At 42.0% G+C, this 9,600-nt stretch overlaps 1 protein-coding gene across 3 annotated transcripts in view; it reads left to right on the forward strand.

The window, feature by feature from the left end:
• The window catches only part of LOC122786159 (collagen alpha-1(XIV) chain-like), a 63,942-nt gene extending 55,979 nt beyond the window's left edge, over positions 1 to 7,963 (forward strand). For 2 of the 3 annotated variants that reach the window (XM_044052218.1, XM_044052221.1), the window contains 9 exons: positions 252 to 305; positions 465 to 518; positions 620 to 691; positions 2,071 to 2,106; positions 2,227 to 2,293; positions 3,446 to 3,634; positions 3,907 to 3,984; positions 4,111 to 4,266; positions 7,360 to 7,963. In XM_044052218.1, coding sequence (XP_043908153.1) covers positions 252 to 305; positions 465 to 518; positions 620 to 691; positions 2,071 to 2,106; positions 2,227 to 2,293; positions 3,446 to 3,634; positions 3,907 to 3,984; positions 4,111 to 4,266; positions 7,360 to 7,628 — 975 coding nt within the window. In that variant the 3' untranslated portion in view covers positions 7,629 to 7,963. The remainder of the gene's footprint in view (positions 1 to 251; positions 306 to 464; positions 519 to 619; positions 692 to 2,070; positions 2,107 to 2,226; positions 2,294 to 3,445; positions 3,635 to 3,906; positions 3,985 to 4,110; positions 4,267 to 7,359) is intronic. The other variant, XM_044052220.1, reaches the window with a different exon arrangement.
• Positions 7,964 to 9,600: the final 1,637 nt, after the last annotated feature.

Genomic DNA, 9,600 nt, shown 5'->3' on the forward strand with positions numbered 1-9,600 from the left:
CGATTTCAGGGGAAAGAATCACCTTCCATGGTCACATGGTTCACACGGTCACACAGTCAGTGTGGACAAAACGTACAAATGAATGAACTTGTGCTGAGCCTTCTGGAAACAGCAGCAGCACGATTAATGCCTGAAAACAGCTTGAAGACATGTTAAAGGGCTACCATGTGAGCTGACCTGTGATCAGATTACCAGGGTGTGAACAGGTGCTCAGACCTGGTCTGACCTCTGACCTATTCCTGGTGTTTTAGGGAGTTCCTGGTCGACCTGGAGCCCCGGGCAGAGAGGGACCACCGGGACCCAGAGTGAGTGGCAACATTAAACACTCTGTTACTACGACAACACTAACATGGCCAACATTACTTGGACTAAAAACTACTACACTAACACTTGTTACACATCGTAGACGTGTAGTATCCCGATGATCGGCAGTTATTTATTCATGTCGAGCTTGTGCTTCACAGGGTCTGCCGGGTAAAGACGGCCTGCAGGGCAGACAGGGCACCACAGGAAACATCGTAAGTAATGATGCATGTTTGAGGAGTTTAGTCAGTGCTGATCATACTGTATGTCCAGAGCTGTCCCTTTAACTGTGGCTGAGCTGTCTTCATGTCTTCAGGGAACACCAGGAGCCCCCGGAGCTCCAGGAAACACGGGTCCTTCAGGCAAACAGGGAGATCTGGGACCTCCGGTGAGTCTGTCAGTCACAGACCACTCTGACAAAAGCTGCTGCGCTAATGTTGGACACTGAGTAAATGCGCAGCGGGAGAGACAGGAATCCCTTCGTCAGTCAGGATTAACACATGATTAACAGTCTGAAGGTCCAGGGCTCACGCTCTCTCACGTCTGGTGCTGAGTGTAATGAGTTCATGTTGTCACCTGAACACAGAGAACACAGAAATACAGAGCAGTGACATGTCCTCAATGTCAGGATCCTCCAAGAACTGAAAACACACTTGTATATACACAGTCGTTGATCGTCGATCATCTATACAGTTGTTGATCATCTACATACACTGTTGTTGATCATCTTGATCATCTATACAGTCTTGATCATCTATACAGTCGTTGATCGTCTATATACACAGTCGTTGATCGTCTATACACACAGTCGTTGATCGTCTATATACACAGTCGCTGATCATCTATACAGTCGCTGGATCATCTACATACACAGTCGGATCGCCTATACAGTCTTGATCATCTATACAGTCATTGATCGCCTATATACACGTCGCTGATCGCCTACACACACAGTCGCGATCGCCTATATACACAGTCGCTGATCATCTATACAGTCGTGATCATCTACATACCGTCGCTGATCGCCTATACAGTCTTGATCATCTATACAGTCATTGATCGTCTATATACACAGTCGTTGATTGTCTATACACACAGTCGCTGATCGCCTACACAATACAGTCGCTGATCGCCTATTCAGTTGTTGATCATCTACATACACGTCGCGATCGCCTATACAGTCGTTGATCGTCTGTATATACAGTCTTTGATCGACTATATACACAGTCGTTGATCATCTATACAGTCGTTGATCATCTACATACACGGCTGTTGATCGTCTATACAGTTGTTGATCGTCTATGCAGTTGTTGATTGTCTATACAGTGATCGACCATATATACAGTCGCGGATCGCCTATACAGTTGTTGATCGTCTATGCAGTTGTTGATCGTCTATATATACAGTCTTTGATCGTCTATATATACAGTCGTTATATATCTATATACAGACGATCGTCTATACAGTCGTTGATCATCTATACAGTCGCTGATCGCCTATATACACAGTTGTTGATCATCTATCTATACAGTCGCTTGATCGCCTATACAGTCGCTGGATCGCCTATATACACAGTGGTTGATACAGATCGCCTACATACACAGTCGCTGATTGTCTATATATACAGTCGATGATCGTCTATATATACAGTCGATGATCATCTATCCAGTCGTTGATCGTCTACATACACAGTCGTTGATTGTCTATATATACAGTCGTTGATCGTCTATATACAGTTGTTGATATTTCAGCTCTTCTCTGTTGCAGGGTCCTGCAGGGGGCAAGGGTGAGAAAGGTGAACGGGTAAGAAGGAAGAATCTGGGTCAATTTGTCTCAATTTGTTGTTGCTATGAAACCGCCAATGTCTTTAGACGCTAACAAAAAAAAGACATGTCACCATCTCATCTGCTTGTGTGTTTCCAGGGCGACCTGCAGTCCACATCGTCCGTTCAGGCCATCGCCAGACAAGTGTGCGAGCAGCTGATCCAGAGTGAGTCCTGTTTGATTTATGTCTCCATGCTACGTTCACAGAGCGTTGTGTCTAAATCAGGGTTCCCACACTTTGGTTGACCTCAAATTCAGGGACTGTGGCCCATCCACACGGACAAGTTCAAAACCAAAACTAGAGACTCTCATCTTGCATTTGCATTTGCCGTCGCCATCTTCGTGTTAAGAGTTGGTACTCTTCATTAACAGCGTGACAGAGCCACTTACAGGCCTGGCGTATGTACTACAGCGTTTTGTGTCCGTGCGGAGGTATTTCCTGAAACGACGCCGTCTTTATGGGGAACGTTTTCGAAAGGGCAAAGAAAAAGATTGTTTTTTGTTTTGTGCCGTTTCCGTGTGGATGTGGACTGAGTGTGCTGAGTCAGCTTAAGACGGGAGAACAACTTGTAAGCATTATTATTATTATTATTATTATTATTATTATTGATTTGCAGCACACTCTGCATATAGACAAGTGATTGTCCTTGGGATCTTGGTCAAAGTTAGTCTTTGTCATTTTGTCTTTGGTGAGACAGAGATCTTGGAATTTTCATATCCCAGACATCACGTTGTCATTTTCTCTCTCTTGATTTTACTCACTCATTGTTCTGCACAAACTCTCACGTCAACGTCAGAGACAGTGGACAGTGTCCACAACACTGCTAGACTCCACGTTTGTCCTGCGTAGGCCTAGATGAAACAGTAGGTGGCGTTGTCACAAACAAGCGAGATATTTACCTGAATATCAACTTCCCTTCTTTATGGCACAAAATTCAAGCATTTTCAATGACCCATGTCTATTTAGGGCCATTTTCAAAAACTTTCAAGGACCTTGAAGGGCCAGTGGGAACCCTGGTAAATGTAAGTATGCGTCACAGCATCAGGGAATGCAGAGCTGCGATTGGTCTGCTTCATATTTCCTCTGCTGCACATCCCGTGGCCTGGATCTAATCCAGGAGAGACCGATCAACAGTCACCTGATTCCCATTACAATGACGCACAGATACTTGTGAATTCAGTCACCAGTGTTTGTTTGAAGGTAATCGAGGCTCCAGCTAGAAGCAAACGTGGTAGAATAAGAAATCCTGTGTCCAACCAGTGGACTCAGGTTCTCCACTTGTTCCTGGCCTTCATGTTCCCGACCTCTTTTTTCAAGGTCACATGGCGCGCTACAACTCCATCCTGAACCACGCACCCAGTCCACCAGTGTCCATCCGCACCGTGCCAGGACCCCCCGGAGAACCTGGTCGTCAGGGATCCCCAGGGCCTCAGGGAGAGCAGGGACCATCAGGAAGACCTGGATTCCCAGGACAGAACGGGCAGAACGGGCAACCTGGAGAAAGAGGTAAGACATTCAACAAGACCATCAGAGGAGGGACAAGGTTAGAGCGGATACAGTCATACAAACAAATGTGTTGTTGTGTTCCAGTGACAGGGAAGAACTTTCTTGTTCATGTTCTTCTGGACTACCTCGTTCTTGGGAAACCCAATATAAGAATAATGTAGCTTAAGAATAAGAAGCTCAATGTTCTGACAGAGGAATTGTAGCCGGACCTGCTCTGACTCTGAGTTGTCGGATGTTTTGTTTGTTGCTGAAAATGTTGTTTCATTAACCAGGTCAACCAGGAGAAAAGGGCGATAAGGGATCCCCAGGGACTGGAATCCAAGGTCCCAGAGGACCAACAGGACCACCTGGTAAATGAAGGCCTCCGGAACAGTTTCACTCCTTCATATAATCATAATAATGTGGTGAAAAGAGGTGATAAATTTTTCTTGTTTGATTTGTAGTTTTTTTTTACCATTGAAATCTTCTCCTCCCAGGTGCACAGGGACAGGGCAGACCCGGGAACCAGGGTCCATCAGGCCGACCAGGGAATCCTGGAACCCCCGGTCGGCCTGGTATCCCTGGACCTGTTGGCCCTGCAGGGCCACCGGGATACTGTGACCCGAACTCCTGTGTGGGCTACAATGTTGGAGGTACGTAGGAAGGCCCTGAATTCAGCACGAGACTTTAGGCTGAGGACGTTCCAACAACAAATGCAGAGAAACTAAGAAACTTAAAAGTGGAGATGATGCACTGAACACCATTAGCACCTCTTATTTTCACCAGTAGGGGTCAGCCATTTAAACTGGTGATGCCCACATCTCTGTTGTGTGTTTGTTTACTGGTAGAAGTTGCTAACGTCATTTGGATAAATAGATGTTTTGTGGCGAGGTTTCAGTGGATCCTGGACGTTTGAATGGATTTTACTGGACAACAGAGGGTGCTATACCGCAGCCAGCAGTTACTGCGGTTGCTAGCTGCTACTAAATGATTCCCGATGTTATTTGTTTTTGACTTGATCGCACAGATGCACATTTAATGCTGCACAACTTCCTTATCTCAGTGTGACTCACTCTTAAAATAAATTGATGGATACATTTAGCAAAACACCCATACTTGTGTTTCACTTCTGCCGCTAGAGGCAGCTGTTTTCTGCTGAGAAAATCATGAGATCTTTGTGCTTTGAACTTTGTTGGTTGTTCATCTTTGTCTTTCCTTTGAGGAGAACTGTTAGCATCTAACAGCTATGCTACGGTAGCCGGACATGGTGGAATCGCTTGATATTAGCAGCTATTGTGTGAATTAGATTTGTGTCAATATTTTCAAACACTTTATGAATCGAGCAAAAACAAAAATGAAACAAAAAATCAAAATTGCACAAATTGCAAATAAATTATAAATTTAATCACTGAAAAATATTTGTATGATAAATATTTGTTTTATTTGTTTGAAAATAAGCTTATTGTTTGCGTCCATAGGAAGCTGCCTGCTGATTGGCTGCTGATTGATGAGTTTTCTGTCCGTCTGGAACTCCGACAAAATAATACTAAGTATCTAATGTTTGTCGGATTATAAACGTTAGACACTTTGTTGGATGTCAGCGGGGAAAACTTTGGGAACAAGTTTCAGAAGGACAGTTACTGGCCTGCGACTTCTTCCAGTCCATGGAGCTGTCGCTTCAAAACTCAGTAGCCAATCAGCAGGCTGCTTCCGAAGTCGCGAAAAATATTAGAACATTTTTTTTAATGATTAAATTGCAATTTGTGTATTTCGATTTTGTTATTTTATTTTATTTTTTGCTCAATTCATAAAGTGTTTGAAAATACTGACACTAATCTAGTCCATTAGTTGCCAACAACTCTCCTCAAAGAAAAGACCTGGATCCTCCTCATGACTTTAGCAGCTGAAAATGTCTCCCTCTAGTGGAATACTTGGAGCATGTTAAATAGAGCGATACATTTATCCAACAACTATTTTACCATGGTAAAACAGGTAACAGGTAACATCACAAAACAGTTATTGCAAACAATAGAAGTGGAATTAAATAAGAAATAATGTATGAATGAATGAAATCAGCTGCATGCTGAAGTTTGTCCCTGAACGCATCACCGTATCTGAAGTGGTTTCACCTTCAGATACTGTGTGTGTGTGTGTGTGTGTGTGTGTCTGAGGCTTTTATGGTGCATTCAAAAACCAAAAGGAATCTCCCCAAACGAGATCATACATGACTAGAATTAGATTAGATTAGATTAGATTAGATTAGGTTAGGTTAGGTTAGATTAGATTAGATTAGATTAGATTAGTTTAGAGTAGAGTAGAGTAGAGTAGAGTAGAGTATAGTAGGTTAGATTAGATTAGATTAGATTAGAGTAGAGTAGAGTAGAGTAGTTTAGATTAGTTTAGATTAGATTAGATTAGTTTAGAGTAGAGTAGAGAGAGTAGAGTAGAGTAGAGTAGGTTAGATTAGATTAGTTTAGTGTAGAGTAGTTTAGATTAGTTTAGGTTAGATTAGTTTAGAGTAGAGTAGGTTAGATTAGATTAGATTAGATTAGATTAGTTTAGTTTAGAGTAGAGTAGAGTAGAGTAGAGTAGAGTAGAGTAGGTTAGATTAGTTTAGATTAGATTAGATTAGATTAGTTTAGTGTAGAGTAGTTTAGATTAGTTTAGATTAGATAAAACACATATTCATTCATGTCCGGTGACTCGAGTCACAAAAACGAATTGTGTAAATGATCAATTTGTGTTGACCATCTTAAAAAGTGTAAAAGTGAAGGGACAGCAGCTGTGAGCAGTTAGCGCCATCATTAGCTCCATGCTAGTATTTGTGGATCCATAGTTGTGCAAGTCATGTGGTGCAAATGAAACTGCGTTTTCCCTCGATGTGAACGTGAGAGTTTGTTTCCAACTGTCCGTGACTCATCTCTGTCTCTTAACTGCATGATTGCCTTAATGTCTGTGTGTGTGTTGAGGTTAAAGGTCGTGCAGCGGCCTAAGCGGTGCTATGCAGCTTGCAGCCTGCAGGGGATGCTGATGTGAGTAAGGTCTGCATGTTGACTGAGGCTCGTTCAGATTCTTCTCTCAAACTCTTTGGAAGTGTTTTCCAAGCGCAGTCTTTGAACTGCGAAGGTTTCCCGTTCTCGTGTTTGCGTGGACTTGCACTGACACGATCGTCCTCTCCTGACTTTTCCTTCTAGATTACAATCATCCGGTGCCTCTGTTTGAAACCACAGGTTTCACAAAACAAACTGCATCCGCTTTGCACTTTACTGTAACCTGAAAGAAAAATGGCAGATTACATCCAGAAAACCTTTAAATTAGCCAGATATTTTGTTTGTGAGTTAAATTTGAACAAATCTAACATTAAAAACATACAATTTGTCACATTAAAGTCAAACATTGTTGCTTGTTGTAACTTTTAGTTTGCTGCTTTTTGTCGTAAACTTCCCTCTAACCTTCGGTAACACGTGGTAACTCTGACAAAGCTGTGATACTTTAGGTAACCAATAGCAACCCTCGTTAACGCTTGGTAATCCATATTAATCCTTGGTAACCCTTGTCCTCCCCCTTGTGTCTTTTGCTCCTTCCATCTTGCCCCGCCCCCCTCTCTCTTTGTCTTGCTAACCCAATCATAATCCATCATTGCTTCCTGTGGTGGCGGGTCGGCCATATTTGTTTTGGGCTCTGACTAATGGTGCCAATGGTTTGGCACTCTGGCGGACTCACTGCCTGATTGGCTGGTAACACAGAGGATGAGGAAGTGACTGACGGCGGCGCTGTCCCTGCAGTGCAACTGCCGCAAAACGTCTTCCAGAACTATGGCGAGGTCGAGGACGACGACCTCTACCGGTACTACCAACCCAACTACCCGGCACCGCGGCCCGTGGCGCCCGATGACCCCGCACTGGACCACACCGAGCTGATGTCCCCCGGCGTACACCGCAGCTCACGGAGCCTGGAGGGGGAGGAGCAAAGGGCCGGCCCAAAGAGGCGACTAAAGAGAGGAGTGACTAACTAACTGATTGGAGGATGACGGGCCTTTTGCCGTCCTCTGATTGGATGTTTTGAGCTCATGGACAAATCAACAAGTGCCTGATGTGGAGGGTTTTCATAAGGACTTTGGCGAGGGGGCGGGGCTATCATCTCTGCCATTGAATTAACCTCGAGAAAACACAACTTTTTTATTTTGTTCAACTGGTCTCTATGGCAACAGGATCAGCTGTTTGTGTCGTCATGTTCATTTTCTCATACATGTCATTTTTAAATTGTTTTTTTTGTACCTGGTTAGTTAAGTGCCTCGTTAACGAATAATTACTGACGATAAACAAACAAACAGACAGACAGACAAACAAACAGACAGACAGACAAACAAACAGACAGACAGACAAACAAACAGACAGACAGACAAACAAACAAAAACAGACAACAAACAAACAGACAGACAGACAAACAAACAAACAAACAAAACAGACAGACAAAGAAACAAACAGACAGACAGACAACAAACAAACAGACAAAAAGAAACAAACAGACAGAAAGAAACAAACACAGACAGACAGACACAAACAAACAGACAAACAAACAGACAGACAAACAATCAGACAGACAAACAAACAGACAGACAAACAAACAAACAGACAATCAGACAGACAGACAGACAAACAAACAGACAGACAGACAAACAAACAAAAGACAGACAGACAAACAAAAAAACAGACAGACAAACAAACAGACAGACAGACAAACAAACAAACAAACAGACAGACAAAGAAACAAACAGACAGACAGACAAACAAACACAGACAACAAAGAAACAAACAGACAGACAGACAGACAGACAGACAAACAAACAAACAGACAGACAAACAAACAAACAAACAAACAGACAGACAACAAACAAAACAGACAAACAGACAGACAGAGACAGACAGACAGACAGACAGAGACAGACAGACAGACAAACAAACAAACAGACAGAGACAGACAAACAAACAGACAGACAGACAAACAAACAAACAGACAATCAGACAGACAGACAAACAAACAAACAGACAATCAGACAGACAGACAGACAAACAAACAGACGTCTCAGCTGACTCTGAAACACAAATCACGTAAACATGTTTAACAAAATTAAAGGAATCAATTTGCAGTAAGTACAAAATATTCTAACCTGTGCTGTAATTTTGGAGTTTTTTTTTCTTTCATCATTTCTTCAAAACTATTAAAGTCATAAAAATGTTTATTTGAACACATCTATAAGTTTGGTGAGATGTTAAATGTCTCAGTATTAAAGTCCAAAAACAAACTAATATGGAAATCATTTCTTTTTCAAAGTGTTTTTGTTTCATGGATGATGAAGATGAAGATGATGTTTTGAGGAGAATCTTTACCACTGACTCATTTTTTATTAAAGAACCTTCAGATTTTAACCATTTACCCAAGATAACTCAAGTATGACTTGTTCTGTCTGTCCACCTGCTGGAGATACGTGGTATAACATGTGTGTTGGGTTTATTGTCAGTGTGATGTTCGTGAGGCGTTCAGGTTCATGAGGAACTGAATGTGGTGTTTCCATGTTTCCTTCTTCACCTCCAACCAAGTTGATTTTCAATAGATATAAAAAAATCTAGTAAAAGTAATTTATTTTTTACTTGATTGATTTTGTCAGAACAATAAAACTGAAGTGTGACCTTTGCTGTCATGTGTTTGTGTGTTTGTCTCCGTGGCAACCGTATCGAAGTTGCTTATGATTGAAAAAAAACAGCTACAGTGATGTCATAAAAAAAACTGAAATTAAAATATGTATTTTTATGATTTAAAGATCGTTGAAGGAAGGAAGGAGAAAAAGAAAGCAAGCTGGAGCGAATGAACAAAAAATAAAAGCCAGAAAACAGAAAAAAATGAAAGAAAAAAGAGAAAGACCATCGAAAAAAGAAGGAAGGAAAGAAAGAGGAGCTCATCTGAGCATCTATACTGACTGACTGCTG

This window comes from Solea senegalensis, linkage group LG20 (assembly GCF_019176455.1).
Source record: "Solea senegalensis isolate Sse05_10M linkage group LG20, IFAPA_SoseM_1, whole genome shotgun sequence".
NCBI lineage: Eukaryota > Metazoa > Chordata > Actinopteri > Pleuronectiformes > Soleidae > Solea > Solea senegalensis.